Consider the following 24,666-nt stretch of genomic DNA (forward strand, 5'->3'; position numbering starts at 1 on the left):
ACAAGTGGGGGCATGATTTAAAATGGGTCTGCACTGGTGGGACATGCTAGTGTCCAACAAAGAAGACATGCTATTTTGTAAAAGAATTCCACAAGAATCCTGATGCTATGGAAAGTCTATGGAAACTTTAATAGCATCTGTTGTCTGAAGTACTAGAAACATGGAAACGATCCACTGATGATCCACTGATGTTTAGTGCATTGTTGGCAGAAGACACACTCTAGAGCTACCCCATGGGGTGGATAGAGGAACTGAGACACTTTACCAGGGAATGACTCTCCCTGCCAATGTGAAACAAAGAGCGCCCTTGTGTTTGGTGGGACATTGGGGCTGGATTGTACTCACAAAAATTTACCATGGGAATCCTTAGATTAGCTGTGCTGACTTGCAGGTCTTGCAAACCTGCAGACCCCTAACCAGGGCCTCTTTGGGTCAGACATTACTCAAGACACATTTTAGTTCAGTTTGATAAAAAGTTTGGAAGAAATGTAGATATGATGAAAATGTGATTTGTCTCATAAAATTGGTCTTTTGTTCTTTCTTGTCTTTAAACATGATTTTTAGAAAATACCATCTAAGTTCTGAAACTATTATGTTTTGTCTGAGACAAAGTGGTTGTGAAAAAGGTAGCGCATGCCATTCCTCCCAGAGCACAGCAGTCTGGCAGTCTAATTTCTTTTCCATGAAAACAGGAAGAAATTAACCATGCAGTGTTTTTGGAGGCTTTTTCTCCATGAACATAGACCGGGAACTAATGTGGTTTGGAATTAATAAAATGTTGTATGTCTAATTACTTAAATGAAATGTATTTATTTGTCAAATACAGGTACATTTAAACTTCACAATTTAGCTGTATTCTGTGTAAGGGAGTGTGGGTTTGTGTTTTTATAACATGATCCTAGACTAGAATTTGTGAAAAAAATTCTTTTTTATGCATACAGTCTCATGGCACAATTAAAATCTCAGATCAGCAGCATAAACAACAGTTCTTGGAATAAAATCGTCACAGAATGTGTCTTGCTGATGAACAACATGTGGAAGATCAAACCACTGCTGATTAAGCTTTCACAAATGAAACCCAGGGTCCTGCAGCACTCCTCTGTATCCATGTGCTCCTAATTTAACTCTTTATCACACTTCCCAAAAACAGAATAAAAAGAAAAAAACAGAGTGGCAAAAGCTCCTTAATTCTGTATGCATGTTGCAGTATGCATATGCACCAAACAGCAGAGCTTCCTGTTTGTTGGATACATGCAGGTTAGTTGAATGTTTCGTTTTCCTCTGGCTGTCTGCGATGGAGCATTGAGTGGAAGGTAGCGGTTGGCCCTGTGTGTAAAACCAAGCCACACACAGGCTGGTTGAAAGTGGTAGGTGTTACACTGTGCTTGGCAGACATGGGATTTGACTCATCTTGCTCTCGTCTGCTCTTCCAATACGTGAACATAAGAGCATTTAGTCATATAACGAAACATGTGGTAGCAGAAACCAGAGGACTATGATTCTGTTGGAGGAGGTTTGAAAGAAAATGCACTCATTCAGATTTCTTTTTTTCTCTCCTCAATGTGTCAGTCTGAAATACAGTTTAACTCATTAATCGACAGATTACGTTCCTGTTAGTTTCTTGTACAGTACTGTGAATAATTAATTGTAGTTAATGAATTATACTTTTTATATAGACACATTCAAAAGAATAGAGCCTCTGCAGGAATATTTTCAGTAAATCATTTTAACCTTGTGCTCTCCATGAGAGCGAACTACTTAAATCTGCTCATGTTCTCATGACTCAAAAATGCCTAATTCTCTTGATCCTACAATGTGTGAGAACCAGAGGGCGCCTTATACCCCATACCACAAGCTCCAGGCTTTAAGGCTTATTAAATGCAATTTCACTGTATACTGTATGTGTTTGATTATCAACTATCTTACATCTATCTTTTCCACCCTTTTGTTGCTCACATGTTTCTGGTCTATTGTTTGCTTTTTTATATTTCGGGAAAAGAATGAAGTGATTTTGAAGGGATCGTAATGATTACCATATGGGCAGGGAGGAAGTATATTCCCATTTCAGGAAAGAATGTATATGCTTGATTGAAAAGCACTGGGAAACTCGGCTTTGGTTAAATACAGCTGTAAGAGAGTTAAGGAAATATTTGAAGACCTTATTTTATCCCATCTGTATAATTCTATTGCTGCTTAGATAACTCTCTAACTGCTGTATATACTGTTTGGCAGATTATGAATATAAATAAACGATTACATAAATGATATAAGGTGAAGTGTACAGCTTTTTAAGTTGCTTACAAGTCAAGCTCAATGTGAAATGATTTCAGTAATTTAACTGAAGTGACATAGGCTTTTTGGTCTTAACATATATAATAGCTGTGTGTTTGTATGTGCCTTTGTGCTGTATGTGCATGGCATGTGAATGTTATGGACATATGTTTTGTGTTGAGACTCCTATGGTGCTCTTTTAGGGGGTCAAAGGTATACATTGCAGCTATGCAGTCAGCTTCTGAGCAGCGCTTACTTGCCCCTAGAGATAAATCTGAGTTATGAAGCTCTTAACTATATATAATGAGCAAGATGTTAAACAGCCCTAACTAGCTGGTTTAAGACTTGGTTCAAGAAGAAGAAGAAAACGAATGTTTGTAGTATAAAACTCAAAAGAAGTAGAAATAAATCAATGTCAATGTCATCGAAGGCACCTGGTGCATATTATAACTTCCTTTTGTTATTTTTTCACACATTATAACATTCGTTATTTTCTTTTCATAAGAAAGTTGTACAAATGTTTTCCCTGGCCACTACAGTTTTTCAGTATTCTCGTGAATGTAAAATTGTTCCAGGTAATTGCTATAATTTATTCTTCAGTTAATTGCATCCTGCTTTTATGATATAACAATTGGGGCACCAGCGAATGACTTGTCCTGATTATTTGCTTCAAATATGTAAACACCAGTCGAATATGTAGGACAGTGAGTTTTAAATAATTATCATGCCTTTCTGGTAGGGCCACATGCCAATGTAATAATTTGCTAGAGACACATGCCAATGACACAATAGCTGCAGGTTGTGAAAGTCCTCTGACGTTGTTTGCTTTCCGGTAGATGACATCAGGACAGGCAGTTGTACACTTTTCCCCAAGTTTTCCTACTACAGTGCTGTTATGCAGTTTCTTTTATGATGGCTAATTTTATATATTCATTCGCTTCATTTAGTAACTGCTTTACGCTGTTGTGGATCTGATGCCACTGTTGTGGATCTGTTGTGGATACCAGAAACACCAGCGCATGACGTGGGAATACACCTCAATACCAATTTAGATTAACCAGTTACTAGCATTTTTTTTTTTAAAAATGGTATGAAGCACAATAACCCAGAAGAAATCAATACAGATGCAGGTGAACACGATACCCTGTACAGATTGTAACCCAGAATCAAACAAGAGACCCTGGAGCTGTGAGGCGTTAACACTTCACCACCTAGATAAATTCTCCTTAATATTTTTTTAATTAATGTCACCAAAGAAAAAAAATCTGTTAAAATTATGAAAGAATTAAAATGTTTGTTAAGTTGAGAAAATCCCCACTTAAACAACAGTAACATGGACAGTTGTAGCTGACACTTAAACAAGGCCTCAAATACTCAGGTGAATAAAAATGTAAGTCGGTTTGGATAAGGGAATTTACCAAATGCTGCCAATGACAATAACTGCTTTTAGTAATCTTATGAAAATAGGTTAAGACACAAAATAAACTAACATATCAATGGCTAAAAAACCCCACTTTGGAACAGTTTGGAAATGGTAAATATTTCTTTAATCAGTCGTGAAATCTTACATACTTCTTGCCTGCTGATTGGTTGTCCCATTGATGCTGGACCCCTGTGATTCATGTACTACTGCCACACATGGCAAAGCCACACATCATTCACAAAGCTTGCACCTGGAGAGAGTTTATGGTCCAGAGGCACAGAGCAGAAGGAATATTAAGCCTTTCCTGATGTTGGATCAACTCCATATGGGAATGGGACATCAGTGTCTGCATGATGGGGCCACTAAAATGGGGAAGCTAGAGGATGAATTTTGCCACTGTTCTGTAATCATGTTTTGTTGTTGTTTTATGTATAAATTAAGTGACTTCGACTTTTAAATGAAAAAAATCTGTATACATCTGTTGTTGGCCCTTATATGTTGTATGTGTGAATTCCTGTAGTATGCATGTAAAATGTGCTTTGATTTGACTTTACAGTAAAATCTGTTTAAGAACTGTGGATTCATGCAAGGATACAAGGAAACTGCAGGATATTTCTCCAATATAAGCCTGCCGCTGTCAAAATTTATTAGAGCACAGTTCCCCTGCCTCTGTGGTTTTGCTTATCTGCTCCAATCATGCATTAAAAAGGGCAGGCATGTGGCATTCCCCAGCAGGACAGGCAAGACAAAGCAGATAAATGGCAAATCAGATGCAGACCCCAAGAGTGCATTTGGTTGGCCTCTAGCCAGTGTCTCACTAAGATCTCAAAATATTTGTATTTGTGCTTTAACACTCTAGATAGTACACAAATCAACACTTTATTTCTTGATTCATTCCGTCATTAGCTCCTGGGTTCTGTTTTTTTTAGTCCAGCCAATGTTGTCTCCACCTTTTTCAATTTGGTTATCAACTTGAATGGTCCCAAACTCAGGAAATTATCCTCTGAGAACACTGATAATGGGGCCATTCTATCCAAGGTCTACTCATAATGAAAAAAATCTGCCATGTGGAAGAGAAGCTGTCTCTATATCACAAAGATGTTGAGCAGTTAGACCAGCTACCCCACTGAGTGGGCTAAGGATGAAGACAGAAGAGCGCAGTTATTGGTCAGGGCTTGACAAGGGGGCTTCAGGAATTTTAGGGGGGTGGTGGAAGAAACCTTGAAAGGGAGAGGGTGTATTTACAGTGTTTTTGGCAAAGTCACAGTGTTAGAGTGGCTCGCTAACAGAGTGGGCTAGGAGGGAGTGCCATTTAAATAATCAGGTAGGTGTGTTCCTATGTGGTCTGTAATATGTTAGAGGAAATTGTAAAATTACAGTGTTTTATGTTTTTGTACTCATCTGCATTAAGGCCCCTTTGTTTAACATTTCCTTCCCTCTTTTGTGGATTTGATTCCAAGAGGACTTTATACTCATTGGCTGGATTTATTTGCATACAGATTTTTTTACATAGCTTGAATTCAGTGGGTTATCCTTAATTATCCTGGAATTTTTTATTCAGTGCACAATTGATGTATGAAGAAACATAGTAGGGAGGTATATAATGTTTCTTTGTTCTTAGCTTTGTTCTACACATTCATATGTGTGTTGTTCTAGACTTTGCAGTCTATTTTCATTTTTACATCTTTTATACTTTTACTTTAATTTTTAACCCATTTAATGGATTTTCTAGTTTTGTTTTTTTTTTTGTTTTTTTTTTATGAAGGTAAACATATGCTTTCTTCTCCAGTTCCTGGACAACTTACTATTCTCTAGATAATGCACCGAGCTTCTGTCCTGCTGATGGCAGGATTCCTGCATCTTGTTCTGGCCAATGGGGTTGACCAACTGTCCTGGTTCTACCGCATGCAACCCTTGGCTATCATGGATCCTGATAGCACTGGAGGAGACTGTCCATCTGAGTGTGACTGCCCTCCAACCTTCCCCATTGCAATGTATTGCAATAACCGTGGCATGAAACAGATGCCATACATCCCCTCTCGCATGAAATACATCTACCTTCAGCACAACCAGATAACTACAATCTCAGATGAGGCTTTTAAAAATGGCACCAGCCTAGTATGGGTCATGCTACATGAGAACCAGATTGTGGAGATAGGAAAAAGGGCCTTTGCCAGTCTGGTGAACCTGGACCGTCTGTACTTGAATGGCAACAACCTTACTGAGGTGCCATCTAAACTTCCACACTCTTTACGTGACTTGCGCCTCAACCACAACAAAATTGACAAGGTGTCACCTAATGCGTTTGAAGGCATGGAGAATCTGACCACCTTGTTACTCAACCACAATGTCATCCAGGACATGGGCAGCACTCTGAAGGGCCTGAAGTCTCTCACCTTGCTTGATGTGAGCAGAAACCTGTTGAAGAAAGTTCCAGACGGTCTCCCTGCCATGCTGCACCAGCTCTATTTGGGCTCCAACTCCATTGAAGCCATTCCAGATAATTTCTTTAACCAGTTCACCAACCTGCAGTATGTGCGCTTATCCCACAATGCCCTCACAGATAAGGGTATTCCACCAAACACTTTCAATGTAACTGGTCTGGTAGAGCTAGACCTCTCCTTTAACAAACTGGAAAAGATCCCAACGGTTAGCACCAGCCTTGAGCACCTCTATCTACAAGCCAACCAAATTAAAGGTATGGTTGTTTTAGCTTTATTCAATAAACCCTTTGTTTTTTGTTTTTTTCTTCTTAGTAATTTGATCAGTAAACTGGGTAAATGTTTATACTTGATGTATTGTTATTGTTTGCCTTTTTATTACTATCACTATCACATATGCAAAGTTCTAGACTTCATTGATTCTGGACTTCTTTAAACATAAATAATCTGTTTCTGATATCTATGCTTGATCCCAGAGTTTTCCATAGGCAGTTTCTGCAGTGTGGTGGATGTAATGAACTTCTCCAAGATAAAGGTTCTGCGTCTGGAAGGTAATGAGATCATGCGTAGGGATGTCCCATCTGACTTAGCTTTGTGCCTCCGCTTTGCCACAGACATCGCTCTATAACTCCACCAACAAGGCAAGGGCAGTCCCCTCTGTAACCTTTCCACCAAATATTCAAGCATTTCTTACTGTTTTGATTGTGTAACCTATGTTTATTGTGAATACTGTTTATGTTGATCTTTCTGCTGTAACTAATGTGTTTGTGGTGATACATGTGTATGGTCGGTGCATGTGTTTTGACCTGATTTGTGAGTATTTGCTTTAGTAAGTTTATGTTATTGCTAAGAATTATGTGTACAACATTGTTTTTATGTGTGCATATATATATATATATATATATATATATATATATATATATATATATATATATATATATATATATATATATATATGTGTGTGTGTGTGTGTGTGTGTGTGTATATATATATATATATATGTATGTATGTGATGTTGGTCTAGTCTGCATGATTTGAAGTCACAGCAAAAGGAAAAGACATGATGAATTAATTTGCTTTTACAGTTCAGAATTATCTGTTTACCTCCAGAACATGTTGTTCTTAAGAATTAAAAGATTTGAGCATTTTTTAAAATAATGTACTGTAGGTGGCATGGTAAAAGACTACAATCTGGATATGTTTAGCCTGAGCAAAAAAAGTAATAAATATTTTTATTAAGAAAAACGTCACAAAAATCTTTGTATTGATTTTTCATTACTAACCTCCCTTCCTCAAAGACAACAAAAGTTAGAAGGCAAACATCAAGTGAAAACAAATCTGTAGGCAAACAAAAAGGAGCTTTTCTGTTCCTAAGCATCTGCAGGGAAATTTGGCACCACCATGTGGTCACATTATTTATTTATGGCTAGTAAAAGAAAAATATGACAAGGATATAATATCTGTACTATTTGGGTAACTAAATCCAAGCAGTGAGCTATTAAATTAAATACTGAATCAAATGCAGTTTTTTCATCAGTTGACCAGAAAGAAATATAAAGGGGTTGGACAATGAAACTGAAACACTGGCCTCTCAGTGATGCATCATTGACCAGGACAACAAGACTTATTCTGTGGTGTATCGAGAGCCATGGTATCAGGTGTAATGTCAGTACACCACCTTAAAGGGTCAACCACATCCAACTGGAGTAACTGTTGATGCAAGAGGATGCTGTCTGAAAGGGATGTCCAGGTACAAACCTGGATTGTATTCAAAAAACCTAAAATCACAGCTGTCCAACTCGAATTAAATGCACATTTAGACATTCTGTTTCTACCAAAAAAGTTCTTAGTAATCTTAAACAACTGTCCCATGACACAAGGTCACTGCTGCCCCTTGTGATAGACCTCAGTATCTATACCATGGGTGTTCAATCAAAGGACCGGTGTGGGTACAGGTTTTCATGCCAACCAAGCAGAAGCCATGTCTGAGTTTATTGAAAGCCAAGATAATTTGATTAAACTGGTGGGATTGGGTGTGGCTCCTGCTCCTGCCTGTATAATATATACCTATAACACTGGTTAAAAGTGGGGAAAGCTCACTCACTTCTTGATTTCTGAGATCTGACTTTTCTGAAAGAGCTGAAAGTTTTTTTTCTTAAGACAATTAAGAAGTGAGAGTCCCAACTTTTGTTATATTGACCTTTTCGGGACAGGCTTTCCCATACTGGTCTTCTCTTGCGTTCCTCCTCATAAAGTGTAGCTCTCTGATAAGGTCTGAGTCTATAGACAGTAGTGATCAATAACCATGACATTTTTGGCACATAGTACTCTGCAGTTTATTTTTTATTCTGCCTAATAGTGAAAATGTCTGCTCACTCTGGCAACTTAGCAACTTAGTTGGGCATTTGTCACACTAAGAGCCAGCCACGAATGACTGAGGTATAGACAATGGGCACTTGATGTGACATAAAAAGCACTCCATTTTTCTCCCTTCCATCAACTGGCACCTGTGACTCAGAGCTTGATGATGATCGTGCTGTTAAGGATTCTCCCTCAAATTATGCCCCTTGGGTAGTTGTATGCATTATTTGGTGTAAAGTTGGCATTCCAATTCATCACAGGTATTCAGTGGTGTTGAGGCAGAGGCTTTGTGCAGGCCATTCAAGTTCTTCCACTCCAACTTTGGCAAACCATGTGCTTATGGACCTCCCTCATATCTGGGGCTCTTAGTCCTAATGAAGGGAAATGTCAGTGCTGCAGCATACAAAAACATTCTAGACAAACTGTGTTTCCAACTCTGTGGTAAATGTTAAGGGAAAGACCATCATATGGGTGTAATGGTCAGGTGTCCAGGAACATTTAGCCATATACTGTATATAGGACTCTGGGGCCCTACTGGTAAGATCATGCTAGTGGTCATTTCAAGGAATATTGACCTAGTCCATAATCCAGCCTTATTAAAATGACATAACAGCAATAAAACAACAGGAGGTGTTGTATATAGTACTATATTGTATATAGTATAAATTTACATAGTGCCTGCTTTGGGCTGTGGTCCTTTAAATTAGGCTACTAGTTTGTTTATATTTTGTGAGATACAATCGAAATATCATAGGATGGTACAAACTAGACTAACTGTTTGTATGGAATTACGAAAAACAATCCCACACACATCTATAGATGAAACAGTTATGAGTAACGAGAAATCTGTCAGAACCAAAACACAGGCAGTGCTGTCATTTCCGGGTTCCTGTTCTAGTCTTTTCCAGTAAAAAGAGAATGCAAAAGCGGCGGCAGTCTTGAAGAATCTGAAATTACACAGCTGATACTTATCAGTGTTGTATATGTCTGGAAGTGGAATATACTCTGTGCTGAAGGTTAAACAATTGTGTTAGTCAAACGTTTCAGAAAAATTTGTCATGTAGCGGTCAGTCAGCATTTTGGACTCAATGTTGACTGTGTTTCAGGTCATTTGTCAATAGTAAATTCCTTAATAACACATTGTCATGAGCAATAATAAGGGACCAACCCACAAAGGATTAGAGCCACAAGGGGCATAAAATGAACTTGGTACCTCACACATAAATATCTATTGAAGTGAGCTGGACACATTGCCTACTTTTTATGTTTTTCTTACATATAAACATATAACATATAACAACCTATAAACTAAGCAGCGTTTTTATATGATCCTGGAATACTGGAGTCGTTCTATATTATAACTGAGATTTTCTATAGTGCAGTTTAGGATGAGGCAAGGCAGAAAACAGAGAGATGTCATATTACTGTCTAACCTAACTGGGGTAAAAGTTAGTTAGGTGAATTCCGTGATCTATTTAACATTGACAGTTCTCTAAACAAGAATTCTTATTGCTACTCCAGTTTTCTGATGTCACTGAAGGTTAATCATATTTTTCTAAAGCTGCAAATTACTATAATAACAGCTTTACTAACCCATCATTATACCACATTTGACTCATGTCAAACTCAGATAACACTGTCAACAGGTGTGTGTGTGTATGTGTGTGTGTGTGTGTGTGTGTGTGTGTGTGTGTGTGTGTGTGTGCACTATAATTAGCTGCAGAAAACACTGCATTTGATTAGTCATCTCCATAGTTAATTGATTTGGTTTTTAGGATATAACTATTTTTTAAAATTTTAATAATTAATAAATGTACATGGTACAATGAATGAATTTGCTTGTCATGTGCACAGACACAATTCAAAGAGTCTGAAAAAAAGACCAGAGGGAAGTCTAGTTCAGTATTTGAAATGTATGCCTCAATATTTCAGCATTATCTTTTAGTAGGGAAAGAGATTCATTTGCAACCTTTAAAATTATATATTAAAACCAAGTGCTAAAATGTTATCAAAAAGGTAAAATATAATTGTTAGATGAATTCTGATCACTATTAAGCAATATGGCAATTTACTTGCTACTACGTTAAAATACATTGGCCCAAGTCAACATAAAATAGTATTTTCAATCTAACTATAAACTATTTGACTATATATGACACTATATTTGCACTGCAAGGTAAAATAACTCCTATGAATAATGTAAGGTTATGTACGCTACCTTTTGACTTTAACCTTAAATCAGTTTCTGGTGTTTAAGTTGATTTATAAACCCATTGCCAGCCCTTATCCCCTCACACACGTTCTAATAAAGTACTGTAAAAAGGCAAAAAAAAAAAAGTGGTTTAGAAAGTGCTAAACAATGCCTGTTTTTTATATATATATATTATATATATATAATATATTATTTTGCTTTGCACTGCCAAGCTGAGTATATGATGCCTTCAGAGGGAGGAGGCTTGTGGTTATAAAAGTGCCATGGCTTTAGCTTACTGATTACACTTCCATTCATGTTCCTCGTTACTTTGTGCCACATTTGAGTATGAGGGAACACAACATCACACATTTAGTGCTCACAAACCGTGTTGCAGAAGATCAGGTAAAAGCTACACATTGTATATAATTAGTTGTAGTATTATTATAATTAGTATTATTTTGTTTGTTAATCCATTATATGTCTGTAGTTTATAGTAATATGTGCACTTTGCTTGGTATAGCAAAACAATGCAGGTAAGAACTCTCATGTTGGAAGCAAGGATGAAAATGCAGACAGGGGGAACTGGAGCAATAAGAGAGAATATCTGTTGTCCATGATTGGATATGCAGTCGGACTTGGAAACGTGTGGAGGTTTCCGTACCTGGCGTACAAACATGGAGGGGGTGAGTGAGTGCACCTTACTACGAACACTTTACTACACTTCACAGATCTATATATTAATACTTAAATAATGCTTTTATAATGACCAATTATAATAGCCACTACTCCTTGGCACAGAGTGCATACATTAACAGCCTTTGAGTCATGCATGTGTAGCCATGCATGACAGTAATGGTTAATTAAATATTAACATTTTTCTTACATTTTACAAACTTTCAGACAGTATAAGTAACTTTGGACAGTTTGTAGTGTGAAGACAACACCAAATCACTTTTTGTCATGACTTGTTTCCAAACAGACATAATGTAAAATGCCATTAAATGCTGTAAATGATTAAAAGATATTTAGAGAAAATGTTAACACTTAGTGATTAGTGTTAGGAGCAGGTGAAAGATTAGGATTAGTGAATGTAATTAATTCATCATTATTAGTTTAGGTATTAATATAAATTGCTTATTTGTGGACCTTATATTCACTTGTACTTTATGATGATTGGTAAGTATTTACTTTACTATACATTGTGTCATGATATAGATGTAACTGTGTGTTACATGACTGTTGATGTCATAAGCTGATGAACGGTAATAGTTACTCATATAAATCAGAGCAAGAGCAGACCTGACCTAAGCTGTCAAGTCATCAAATATTGTTTGACCTCTCATTATAATTACAGGTTATAGTAAATTGGCACTCATATCACTTGACCTCAGCTGCTTAAGACAGCATATGACATCAGACATGACAAGCAGTACCACGTAATGTTGGTGCTAATGCAGATTTTAGACACCTAGATAAACAATTCAGGTATGTCATGTCAACTGATAAAAACATAATCATAATGTATAATCTTTTCAATTATTCTTGATGGTTTATTTCAACAAGAATAACTTACCATAAAGTCTTTTTTGAACTTGATTCATCTTCATTAACTGCTTTATCCTGGTAAGGATAGCTCTGGAACCTAGAGGGTGCAAGATGAATGGATGGTAGAGCACTTTACACATATACACCATACACACCTAGACAAGCTGTGAAGCTGTAATGCTACCCACCAAGTTGGCAGGAAGGGCTTATGTAGGGATATGTATCCATATGTACAGCACGTTTTTAGTCCAGTATTAACCACAAGTGTGAACCACATTTTCCCTCCGTTGTCTTTCCTAATTCTCTGTGTTTAGGAGCCTTCCTCATTCCCTACACAATCATGCTGTCAGTCGCAGGGCTGCCACTCTTTTTTATGGAGAGCTCTGTTGGACAGTTCTGTAGCCAGGGACCCATTAATATGTGGAAAGCTGTGCCAATATTGCAAGGTGAGCAAGAAATTGTTGCTTCTTTATCAATTGATTGATTATTATATACTTATACTGTGCAATATATTTACAAAGCAATTGATATTTCTACTGACTGATTTTTTTCCTTTATAAATCAATATACACTGTATACTGAACTAAACACTGTATACTGAACTAAACAGCACTCAACGCCTCCTTCATTAAATCACCAAGTAGTCAGACTTTGACAACTGCAGGTTAAAATCATCATCTCAGGTTTAACAAACAAAGCTAAGCATTATAAAATAGCCATGAAAAAGCGTTCTGAAAACCAATAAAGTAAGAGTAATCAGGGTATCTTTTTGACAAAAGAAAAATAAAATGTAAAATAAACCAATAGAGAAGAAGTAAAACAGTAAAGAGAGTAAATGAAGGCAATTAGAAAGCAGGTGAATTTGAACAAGGGTGCCTACAAGGTCTCGACTGAATTCATGCAAAGACACATTGAAGTTGTTCTGGTGACTTGTGTTTACTTTAATTTTGTCACCTATCGGGATTTACAGAAGTCACTGATTGATTTGGAAAATGTAGTAAATATTTAATGTACTTAACCATTACAAGAGAACTTTCTTGTTCATTTTATTTTTGTAAGACATTTAATGGTTAGAGAATGAGAATGTTTTACATTTGACATTTCAAAGTCCATTATACTGTAGTCGTGCTGCTATTTATCCCAAATGCTTTTGTGTTTATCAATTTTAACAGAATGATAAATCATTGAACACAAAGATTTATGCATATTCTCATCTTGAACACTTCATGTGTTCATTTGCTTTTGAAAAAATAATCAAATGCAACCTGCAAATGAAAGCAACACTATATATATACATATATATATATATATATATATATATATATATATATATATATATATATATATATATATATTCTAACACCGTTTCTTTTTCAGGTGTTGGAATTACCATGATGCTGGTTAGCACTTTAGTGTCCATCTACTACAACATCATCATCGCATACAGCATATACTACATGTTTGCATCATTTCAGTTCCCATTGCCTTGGAGCGATTGCTCAAGTTGGTCAGAGAAAGACTGCAATAAAACAGTTAGAGGTATGCCAAGCACTGCATGAATAATGGATGTCACGTTATTCAGTAAAATGCTGTTGTATCGGTTTTCTCAGAAATGCTTGAATTTTGTGTCACTTCTAATTTAACATGAGTAAACAGCCTTGGAAAGAATTTTACTCTTTATATTGAGCCCATTGAAGCTAAAAAAAAATCAGATTAATGGAAACTTCCTTGTAAACAAAATGTTTCTGGAAAACATGTGACCATCTGCTGGTTATTCCCACAGGCAACTGCAGCACCTGCACACGATGTTTAACTATAGCCAGGAGCTACCAGGATCTGCTGTTGTTTAAAAAAATACTGATAAATTCTGAATTTTTCTTTCTATCTGCAGAATATTGCAAAGTGACTGCCTACAACCTGAGTCTTGTGGCTGGGAATCAAAACTGTACAGATGAGTTCTTGATTAATGAACCATTGAAGAGCTCCAGTGAGCAGTACTGGGAGTGAGTTCCTCTCTGCATCTTCCTCTATCTCTCTCTCTCTCTCTCCACTATAACTCATATAATTTAAAGAAATGTATAGGAGTAAATGCTTTGAAAAGAAGGTTGTATGGCTATGAACTAAAATCAAATATTTAAAATGATCATTCGTTCTTTTTTTTTTGTTTCTTCATTTCCAAGATCTGATCAAGATCTGATTGAATAAAATCAGTACTAGAGTATTTGATAGCTCTTTTTATTGTGAGAAGAACTTTACTATAAATAATCTGTTATTTAGCTGCGTGGCCCTCCAGCGCACTAGCAGTATGGATGAGACAGGGCCGGTGGTCTGGCACTTGGCACTCTGCCTGCTATTGGGCTGGATCATAATAGCTGCTGCCCTTTACAAAGGCATTAAATCTTCTGGGAAAGTAAGTACTGAATATTAAGAAAAATAGATTTTGAAGAGTTAATATACTGGGTTAAGATTTGTATTCAGTGGAGACTGAAACAGCCTGGAAACAAGACATCACTGGTATTGCAGTAGAGGCTGGTTGATGTCAAGTGTGATTCGTCCCAATCTAACACTTGTATACCTTCAGGTCGTGTATTTCACGGCAACATTTCCGTATGCTGTACTGCTCATCCTGCTAATACGTGGCGTTACTCTGGATGGTTCAAGAGATGGAATCGAATATTACATTGGCTCCCAGTCTAATCTTACAAAACTGGCTGAGGCCGAGGCAAGATTCAACATTCAAAACTCTCTAACACCAATTTCTTTCTGACGTGTAAAAGACTTTCGATCCTTACAGTACCTCTGCAGTATAACAGTCTACTTTCTTTATTAATGCAGGTTTGGAAGGATGCAGCAACTCAAATATTCTTCTCACTGTCTATTGCATGGGGTGGTCTAACAGCACTGTCTTCCTACAACAAATTTTATAACAACTCCTACAAAGACTCCATGATAGTGTGCATCACAAACTGCAGTACTAGCATCTTTGCTGGCTTTGCCATATTTTCCATCCTTGGACACATGGCACATGTCTATGGGAAACCAGTTTCAGAGGTTGCACAGGCTGGTAAGCTTTATTTCTCTCAGTCTTTTTCTTTCTCTCTCTCTATTTCTTTTTTACTCATTACAAGTAAACAAGTGTATTTACTTTCTGTTGTATTCAATTCAAATCATTCTTTTGTATTAAACTTTGGACAGCAGACACAGTCACATAGAATATTTACAGAATTCAGGATTTAGATCAAGATTTCTATTATATATATTATAGTCTGTCTGGCTGGGATATTTGGATGATCTTTGTAGAAAAGAGTGAAATAATTTGAGAATAAAAGAACAGGGGCCTGTTTCAGAAAGGTGGTTCAACCAACTCTGAGTTTAAACTTGAACTCTGAGTTGACAAACCCTGAGATGGGAAACTCAGAGTTTTCGGTTACAGAACAGCTGAAAAGAGTTTTTTCAACTCTAAATTGACTGACTCTGAGTTAAGCGCGTGCACCACAACTAAAAAAAGCCATTATCAATGGAGCGCAGATATAATGAGTCACCATGGAAACAGCTTCAGACAAAAGAAAAGTCTGCATATTTCTCACCAGCAGAACTGGAAGTGCTTATGCAAGCATATGGAGAATATGAACACATATTTTAAAAAAAAAGCAACACTGCTGTGTAAAAAACAATAGTGGATTTAACATCAAATTTTAAAAGGTGTATTTAAAAAAAAAAATATATATATATATATATATATATATATATATATATACGTATATATATATATATATATATCCATCCATCCATTTTCTACCGCTTATCCGGGGCCGGGTCGCAGGGGCAGCAGTCTAAGCAGGGACGCCCAGACTTCCCTCTCCCCAGACACTTCCTCCAGCTCTTCCGGGGGAATACCGAGGTGTTCCCAGGCCAGCCGAGAGACATAGTCCCTCCAGCGTGTCCTAGGTCTTCCCCGGGGCCTCCTCCCGGTTGGACATGCCCGGAACACCTCCCCAGGGAGGCGTCCAGGAGGCATCCGGAACAGATGCCCGAGCCACCTTGGTTCAGGTTAGGGGGGCCGTTCCTCCCAATAACGCCCCTCCAGGTGTCACTGTCGCTGCCCACGTGAGCGTTGAAGTCCCACAGTAGAATGATGGAGTCCCTTTACCCGAGTGTCCAAGACATACGGCCGGAGGTCAGATGAAACAACCACAAAGTCGATCGTCGACCTCCGACCTAGGGTGTCCTGGTGCCATGTGTACTGATGGACACCCTTATGCTTGAACATGGCGTTTGTTATGGACAAACTGTGACTAGCACAGAAGTCCAATAACAGAACACCACTCGGGTTCAGGTTAGGGGGGCCGTTCCTCCCAATCACGCCCCTCCAGGTGTCACTGTCGCTGCCCACATGAGCGTTGAAGTCCCACAGTAGAATGATGGAGTCCCCGGTTGGAGCACTTTCCAGCACCCCTTCCAGACCCACAGGCGCAGGGAAACGACCCTCTCGTTCACCGGGGTGAACTCCAACACATGGTTGCATATATATATATTATATATATATATATATATATATATATATTTTTTTTAATTATTATAAAAAAGGTATATTTTTAATGTAAACTTCTCCCTCTAGTTACACACTTTGTTCAATTCAAGGATAATTCATGCAATTGTATATTGTTTATTTGAAAGCATTAGAAGTGCAGTTTCTTGTTTCTTCTCACCATATTGTTCAAGTGGTCGATGTTGATTTGGGATTTAGAAAGTAATTAATAAGTAAGTAGACCAATACTTTCTAGAGATAGTAATTATTACATTAAACTAATTAGACTTGTTGAAGATGTAATTTGTAGTTAGTAATTAAGAAATATTTTAGAGTAAATTCCCAACTGTTATAATATCAGAGGTGAAACCGGAAGAACAGTATTTTATTTTATCAGGAAACAACACAAAAATGGTCAGAAAGCGCTTAAGAGTGAGGCGCACTTTCCTGACCGCTCTGCAATCAGTAGCCTTACTAATATGTTCTGCATCCCCGATGTTATACACAAAACTACAATTCGCAAAGAAACGTAAGGCAACGCAAAGCATCTGCTCGGATGTAAGAGCACGGCCACGATGGCTGATGTTAGGATGGATGAGATTATGGATCTTATTGACTGTAAAGAAAAACGGTACAGCTCAATTAAAAATTCATAGGGATGTGAAAAAAATTCCACTCTGGGCTCAAACGAATTAATACAGACTCTTCATCAACAGGATCGTCCATTTAAGGACACGCCATTTCATTAATTTTACATTTACGGCATTTAGCAGACCCCCTTACCCAGAGTGACTTCAATTTTGTTTCAATTTATACAACTGAGCAATTGTGTCCACAAATGCTTGGTGGACCTGGGATTGGAACCCATGACCTTCTGATCAGTAGTCCAACACCTTAACCACTGAGCTACCACATCCCCCATGCCCTTTGCTGCTCTCTGTGTAACTGAAATGTGGCCAATGAATGAGGTGTTTAAACGTCGCTTCCTCTTTAAAAAGGGGAGGAGACCGACGGAAACTCTGGGTTTACTGTAGAAAACCTGCTCCTGACCAGGTTAGGTTCACAGAGTAAGTTACTATGGTAACTCACTCTGAGTATAAGTTACCTCTCTTTCACAAACGGGCTTAACTTAACCTGCTTTCTCGGGTTTAACTTACCTCCCTTTCTGAAATAGAAAAACCCAGAGTTTCCCCTCATTTCAGGGTTAACATACTCAGAGTTTTCACTTAACCTGCTTTCTGAAACAGGCCCCAGCTGCTTTTATTCATGCTGTTATTTATTAACTATTAATGGATTCCAATGCGAACACCTAGATTGGGTGAATGACAATAACTTTAAAACATAGTACTTTAAAGTAAATTGTATGTTTTCTGAAAGCAGGTCACATTTCTTGATCACTGGCTGATTAATGAGCATCACCACAAAGTAAGACTATGCTTGTTCTGCTGCTCAATTGCAGGGTTTGCGCTGGCTTTCATTGCTTACCCTGATGCCCTTTCCAAACTTCCTGTGTCTCCGTTGTGGTCCATCCTGTTCTTCTTCATGCTCATAACACTTGGCCTGGACTCTCAATTTGCTGGAATAGGTAGGCGTATTACTTACATTCGGACAAATAAAAGATAGACGAGATGCATAAAAAAAGGATTTTTTCCTAGATGGCAGAACATACTGTATAAATAGAGTATGTAAGTTTTTGTGTATTATTAAAGCCACAAATTGCAGAAAGGAATTGTTGTACCCTGTAGGTGTTATTGTTAAAAGAAAAATATTTATGTTTCAAATCTCTGATTTAAACTAAACCTATCTGGTAGAGGTGATCACAACATGTCTCCAGGATGCCTACCCCAGAATCTTAAGACAGAGACGGGGCCCTATTACCGTAATCATCTGTATCATACTCTTCCTTCTTGGCCTGCCGTGTGTCACCGGAGTAAGTACATTTTTTCAGATACCTTTCAAAATACTCAGGGAAAAATATGAGAAATAAAATGGAAACCATTTCAACTATCTCTAATCTTTAAAGGCAGGTATATACTGGGTGAATCTGATAGATTCCTTCTGTTCTGGATGGATTCTTCTGATCACTGGATTGTTGGAGGTCGTCGGTCTCACCTGGTTATATGGTCAATAGAAAAATGTTTTGTTATTTAACTTTTCTTATAATTTCACACTGGTCAGTTTAATTCAGAACAGAAATGCTGCTTTCAGGTGGAAATCGGTTTATCCAAGACATTGAAATGATGATTGGGACAAAGACCAACCTTTTCTGGATGTGGTGGAGGGCTTGCTGGTTTTTCATCACTCCCGCTGTTCTTCTTGTGAGTATAATATGGATAGTATTTATTGAATATTAATAATAATATTTTAGAGGGATTGCCAAGATTGCCATGAGACAAAATTGCTGCTTCATATTTTGCAGGTCATTCTTGTCTGGTCATTGTACACGTTCACTGCTCCCATGTACGGCTCAGTGGAATATCCACAGTGGGGCATTGCTCTGGGTTGGTGTATGACTGCCTTCTGCCTCATGTGGATCCCAATTGTGGCTCTCTGGAGGATAACAAAAGCCAGCGGAAGCTTATGGCAGGTAGGGCAGGAACGTCTAATGGAACAGTACTCCAATAATAATACATAGTAGTATTGCTCACATTAAAAGCTATAGAAGTAGCTATTGTGGTTGCTCTAGAACTGAAATATATCAGATGCGTTTAATAAGCTAGCATACTATTTCTGACCTCTGTATTTGGTGCCACAAAGACATTTGTTGAATATGAGGTTTTTCGTCATCTATTTCCCCTATAGCGGATCAAATTAGCGTCTTTGCCCACTGAAGACTGGGGTCCCTACCTGGAACACCACAGGACTGATCGCTATGTCCGCAGAGAGACAAAAGACACAAATCTCTTTGTAATTACAAACCAAAACACTACCAGAGTATAAGGTACCTTATTATCATATTTTGTTTATGGTAGTTACATCCATTTTTTGGGAGTTAAGTTGTTACTGCTTTGTGGATATCATAAGCCACAGTAGTGCTCAGGGAGAATGTATCTATGTGGGCTATGGCCATCACGGACAATTCCTCCACAGCCACCAGAGAACATCGAACCAGATCTGTCTCCAAACTTACCTCATAACATACACCTTCTCAGCCATCATCGCCACATGATATAGAATTAAACTATCATTAGCACCTTGTCAATGTTCAGTTCAGATATTTTTACTTGACAGTTTATGCTGCTTATATACAGTAACATCGACTAACATTTCACTACTATTCCACTAAGTCTTTAAGATTCTCCACCACACACATATTATCTAGCAATGACTAAAATACTTTCTTCCTTAAATAACAACACATTTTCAATACAGAAAATTTTAGAAAGTTGAAAGAAGAATTAGTCATAAAGTCATCTTATAATCTTTACTGAGTTTTCAATCAAAAGCACTTATTACTTAGTAGTGCTTATGGCAGCAAGTATTGGCCATAATCTTGATACCTTATCCAGCTCCGATCTGTGATGCTGTTTTGTTTTTACTGAGAAATAACACTAAAGACTTTGTTTTTCTTTCTACACTGTATACATTCTGTGTCAAACCTCTATTCAACATCCTTGTTGTGGTCATTATTTTCCAATTTGTGGAATAGAGGAATTGTTTTTTATTGATGGTGTTAAAACTTACAGTGTTTAGCGGTTTCATGTTTTAGTGTTTCATTTAGTGTCATTTTTTGTTTGAAATCATAAGTATAAATACACTATTATTTGGCTTTTGTAATAGAAAATGTAACAAATGTATGAATGTTTATTCATTTGCACTGGATAGTACCTGTAAGACAGTAAGTCCTATGATAGTCTTCTTCAGAATCTGAACTCTAGACTAAAATAATGTATGCATACAAACATTGATGATCTTAACCAGTACATTTGATCAAATTAAAAGATTTAAGCTCTTGTATAAAAATGTATAAAGTGTTTTGTGACTTGTGTAGCCACTGTACAGCTTGGGACATGGATATTACCTGACTCAACAGATGAAACCACAAGTACTGTTTCGCTTTGCTGGTTTATCTTTATTTCAGAATATAGATTAACATGACAAAAGACCAATCAAAACAATCAAGACAAGAGCAGCGTAGAGACACTCATATTTCTAGACTAGATTTAAGACCAGTTGCAGCAAGAACAGCTAGTATCAAAGACCAGTCCAGTGGCGCAGTGCTCCGCATAAGTCTTGCCAGCATCGCAGTTGTAGAAGTGGTTCTTGTTGCTAGGGTCAGGATAAAGTCCATTAGCTTTGCCAGCACAGAAGCCACTGCCACTTGAGCCACTGCTGCTACCACCACTGCTGCCGCCACCACTAGGTGGAGCAGGGGCAGCAGTAGCTGGGGCAGGAGTGACAGGGGGTAGCGGCTGGGCAGGAGCTGAGCAACCTAGAAGATAGAGAGCATCAAATAAATAAGTAGTACTGCATGTAGCTACTGTGTGGGTGTGGGTGGGTGTGTGTGGATTCATTTCTTTATCACAGTTAGTTAATAATAGATGCAGAATCCCATTTTAGGGGTACAGGAGGTACAGCAACAAAACCTTTACATTACATTTACTCTATCAAAATATTTGGACTCACTTTGGCCAGTTCCCAGTCCACTCTTAATGGTGTTGATCAGAGGGTATTTGCCCTGGTTGCAGAAGGTGCCACTGAAGTCATCCAGGTCCAGAGACCACACCATAGCACCTCCAAAGTTGTTTTTCTTCAACCAGTCAATCTATAAGGGTTTGAAAGAATGACAAACACTGTGTATTCTAGATACAAAACCATATGTTCACAAACCATGTATGGTCTAAAACTTCCTTTGACCAATGTTTTAGACTTTTAGAGCCATGTAAATAGAAAATACCTTAATCTGAAAACTCTTGATGTTGTCATAGCCAACCCAAATGTTTTGGCTGCTGTAGGCATAAGGCACATCCTGAGGGGCATCCCAAGCCTGAGTGGCTCCTTGAGACAGGAAGGTACAGATCTGAAAAGAGAGCATTGGATGTATGTGAGATCAAGTGAAATGTGTGATTGCACGAAAGAATCTTGAAGTACGTTACAATATATCTTGATTCTCACCTCATAGTAAGCCCAGAATCCACTTTGCCTGGTGTAAGTTCCAGCAGGTCCAGGTCCAGCAGTGGGAGCTCCCACACCAGTGTTGGAGGAGCTAGCCAGTTTGAAGACGTGTCCATAGGTGGGGAATCCAACAAGCAGCTTCTGAGCAGGAGCACCATTGCTCTTCCAGTAGTTCATAGCATAGTCCTGAAATGGTGGAAAAGAAAATTCAGATCTCGCCAAAAATCAGACATCAATGCTTTGGTATTGAGTTACACTTACCACATTGAAGTAGATGTAAGATCCCTGGTCAGCTGGTCCACTGTACAGAGGGCTGTTCTCACCAGTCTGCTGCTCCCAAGTTCCATGGAAGTCATAGGTCATGACATGGAAGTAGTCCAGAACCCTGTGAAAGAAAGGTATTGGGGTCAGACTATTGGAGAAACCTGTAATAAGGTTAATTCTCTGTCAAAACAACTAAAAGGAGTCTATACGAACTGGCCAATCTGGGAAATTTGGTATCCAGAGTCGATGGTACTCTTGCCGGCAGAGACAGCAGCGGTCAACAAAAGACGAGGACGGCTGGTCTGTTTGCCCTCAGCGACAAAGGCAGCCATCATTTCCTAATATAAAAAAGAGATGGCAATGTCAGTAAGAAGATAGGAAGGAGAGAATGAAGCAGTCTCTTTTGAGTTTGGATACAGATTAAATAGATCGGTTTGCAAATTTGAATATATGTGAAGGTTTCAAATGCTCTTGAGTTAAGGCCTAAGACCATTTGAGGCCTATATTGTTTGTGGGTTGATTTTCATGCCAGTGAATACCTGAACCAGAGTGGTGTAGAGTTGTTTGTCCTGAGAAGGACTTCCACGGGAACCAGGATACTCCCAGTCAATGTCCAGACCATCAAACTCGTACTGCCTCAAGAACTTAATCACAGACTGGATGAAAGTCTGGCGGGTAGCAGAGGTGGCCACCATAGCAGAGAACCTAAGGTAGCAAAGAACTAAGTGACCAAGCAGCTTTACATTTTGAATCATGTCTCAGGATTTTACATACTTGGCAGTGCCGAAGTTCCAGCCACCGATAGCCAGAAGGGTCTTAAGGTTGCTGTTCCTGTTGAGAACATAAAGAATATTTAAGATTCCTCTCTTGTGTTTGTGTATGTATGAAACAGAAAAAATGCTTTCACTTCATGAATTAGAATACTTAAGTTTTACCAATGAGCCCAGGTGGATATCAAATCAAAATAAATCAACATACTGATTCTTCAAGGCCTGGAACTCTCCGTAAAGCTTGACATCGTCCCACTCATAGGTTGCAATCTCATTGTTGTTCATTCCAGCAAAAGCATAGATCAGATGGTCACACAGGCATGGGTCAACGTTGGTAGGGAAGTACTTTCCTGCTCCAGGTCTGTACTGTCCCCAGTTGGTGAAGTAACATGACAGGATGTAGGAAGATCCTAGGAGGAATTAAAAAAAGAAAGATGGTAAGGGATTTTGGAGTTAATTAAAAAGCTTAGTCTAGTAGTTTTATCAGCAAAGATGTAGTGACCCATGTGAAAATAAAATTACATGTCTGGATACTATTTTAACAAGAAGCTTACCTAGCTGCACATGCAGCAGGAGAGCCAGTCCTGGAAATAAAATGAAGACACTTTATATCAACATATTCCGACACAACTCTGCAATTCTTCAATATATATTATAATCATATGTAGCTAAAATACTGACAGTACAGTACAGTGTTAGCAATACTTAATCCTATCCTAAGAAAATACAAAGGAATAATATAAAAATATCATACAGTATAGAGATATGACACAATTATAGTACAAATCTTACATTAAGATGTATATTTTAAGGTATTACCAAATTAAAAGCAGCAGAAGGTTTAACATTCTATATATTAGACTAGATAATATAAAATCTGGTAAAAAAAAAAAAAAAATGTAAAGGCATGCTGAGGTTTCAACTCACCAGCAAAGATCAGAAGCTTGCCCATGGTGCCTATGTACAGTTCATAAGAAGCATCTAGCCCTTTATATACCCCAACCAACACCACTTTCCTTATTTCATTCTCCGTCACTTATTTGCCCAGACTAAAATATTATAGCCGTCAGCATTTTGATAGTGATTAAACAAAGATAAGTGGCTAGAAATTGCTTATCTGCCCTTGTGTATTAAGTGCAGTGTATTAAATGCTAACTCTTGTAATATTGACACTCATGAGTGTATAGAAGGTCATGAAAAAAACTGTAATATAGTGGCTTTTCCATTTTATATAAAAACAATTAACCGATTGACCTGCAATTCAGAAGTTTGCAACAGGAAAAAAATGTCCAAACTATATATATATTACATACATTATATATATATATATATATATATATATATATATATATATATATATATATATATATATATATATATATATATATATATATATATATATATGTATGTATATACACATATACATACACGCAGTGGGGTAAAATATTATTTTATCCCCTGCTGATTTTGTACGTTTGCAGAATAATCAAGACAAACGCATTTCAAAAAATGTATACATTGGTTTGCATTTCAAAGAGTGAAATAAGTATTTGATCCCTTATCAGTCAGCAAGATTTCTGGCTCCAAGGTGTTTATACAGGTAACAAGCTGAGATTAGGAGCACTCTCTTAAAGGGAGTTCTCCTAATCTCAGCTTGTTACCTGTATAAAAGACACCTGTCCACAGAAGCAATCAATTATTTATATTCCAAAATCTTCACCATGTCCAAGACCAAAGAGCTGTCCAAGGATGTC

General features: G+C 37.7%; 3 protein-coding genes across 3 annotated transcripts; 2 read left to right on the plus strand and 1 right to left on the minus strand.

Annotated features, from left to right (window-relative positions):
- Positions 1-5,437: 5,437 nt before the first annotated feature.
- fmoda (fibromodulin a) lies at positions 5,438-6,963 on the plus strand. Its single transcript, XM_060858276.1, has 2 exons — positions 5,438-6,392; positions 6,612-6,963. Exons 1-2 carry the CDS (start codon positions 5,513-5,515, stop codon positions 6,761-6,763), a joined length of 1,032 nt encoding a protein of 343 aa, XP_060714259.1. The 5' UTR covers positions 5,438-5,512; the 3' UTR covers positions 6,764-6,963.
- A 4,050-nt stretch (positions 6,964-11,013) lies between these two features.
- On the plus strand, positions 11,014-20,509 carry slc6a14 (solute carrier family 6 member 14). Its single transcript, XM_060858067.1, has 14 exons — positions 11,014-11,092; positions 11,211-11,373; positions 12,550-12,681; positions 13,613-13,774; positions 14,127-14,238; positions 14,513-14,645; positions 14,817-14,957; positions 15,071-15,299; positions 18,223-18,348; positions 18,575-18,693; positions 18,787-18,886; positions 18,972-19,081; positions 19,183-19,350; positions 19,566-20,509. The coding sequence occupies exons 1-14, from the start codon at positions 11,036-11,038 to the stop codon at positions 19,701-19,703; spliced, it is 1,890 nt and encodes a 629-aa protein (XP_060714050.1). The 5' UTR covers positions 11,014-11,035; the 3' UTR covers positions 19,704-20,509.
- A 305-nt stretch (positions 20,510-20,814) lies between these two features.
- LOC132837969 (acidic mammalian chitinase-like) lies at positions 20,815-23,954 on the minus strand. The gene is made up of 11 exons (XM_060858025.1): positions 23,840-23,954; positions 23,467-23,496; positions 23,121-23,322; positions 22,917-22,973; positions 22,682-22,847; positions 22,356-22,480; positions 22,140-22,263; positions 21,879-22,064; positions 21,661-21,783; positions 21,390-21,528; positions 20,815-21,195 (listed from the first exon to the last, which is right to left on the minus strand). The coding sequence occupies exons 1-11, from the start codon at positions 23,862-23,864 to the stop codon at positions 20,927-20,929; spliced, it is 1,446 nt and encodes a 481-aa protein (XP_060714008.1). The 5' UTR covers positions 23,865-23,954; the 3' UTR covers positions 20,815-20,926.
- Between the last annotated feature and the right edge of the window lie 712 nt (positions 23,955-24,666).

The sequence above is a fragment of the Tachysurus vachellii genome, chromosome 22 (assembly GCF_030014155.1).
Source record: "Tachysurus vachellii isolate PV-2020 chromosome 22, HZAU_Pvac_v1, whole genome shotgun sequence".
NCBI lineage: Eukaryota > Metazoa > Chordata > Actinopteri > Siluriformes > Bagridae > Tachysurus > Tachysurus vachellii.

Coding starts and splice junctions, on each gene's coding strand:
- fmoda (XM_060858276.1), top strand. CDS start 5,513: ATGCACCGAGCTTCTGTCCTGCTGATGGCAGGATTCCTGCATCTTGTT. Junction 6,393..6,611: donor ACAAGCCAACCAAATTAAAG/GTATGGTTGTTT, acceptor GCTTGATCCCAG/AGTTTTCCATAGGCAGTTTC.
- slc6a14 (XM_060858067.1), top strand. CDS start 11,036: ATGAGGGAACACAACATCACACATTTAGTGCTCACAAACCGTGTTGCA. Junction 12,682..13,612: donor AGCTGTGCCAATATTGCAAG/GTGAGCAAGAAA, acceptor TTTCTTTTTCAG/GTGTTGGAATTACCATGATG. Junction 14,958..15,070: donor CAAAACTGGCTGAGGCCGAG/GCAAGATTCAAC, acceptor TTATTAATGCAG/GTTTGGAAGGATGCAGCAAC.
- LOC132837969 (XM_060858025.1), bottom strand. CDS start 23,864: ATGGGCAAGCTTCTGATCTTTGCTG. Junction 23,497..23,839: donor CAAGCTTCTGATCTTTGCTG/GTGAGTTGAAAC, acceptor TTTTATTTCCAG/GACTGGCTCTCCTGCTGCAT. Junction 22,974..23,120: donor TTCCAGGCCTTGAAGAATCA/GTATGTTGATTT, acceptor TGTTCTCAACAG/GAACAGCAACCTTAAGACCC.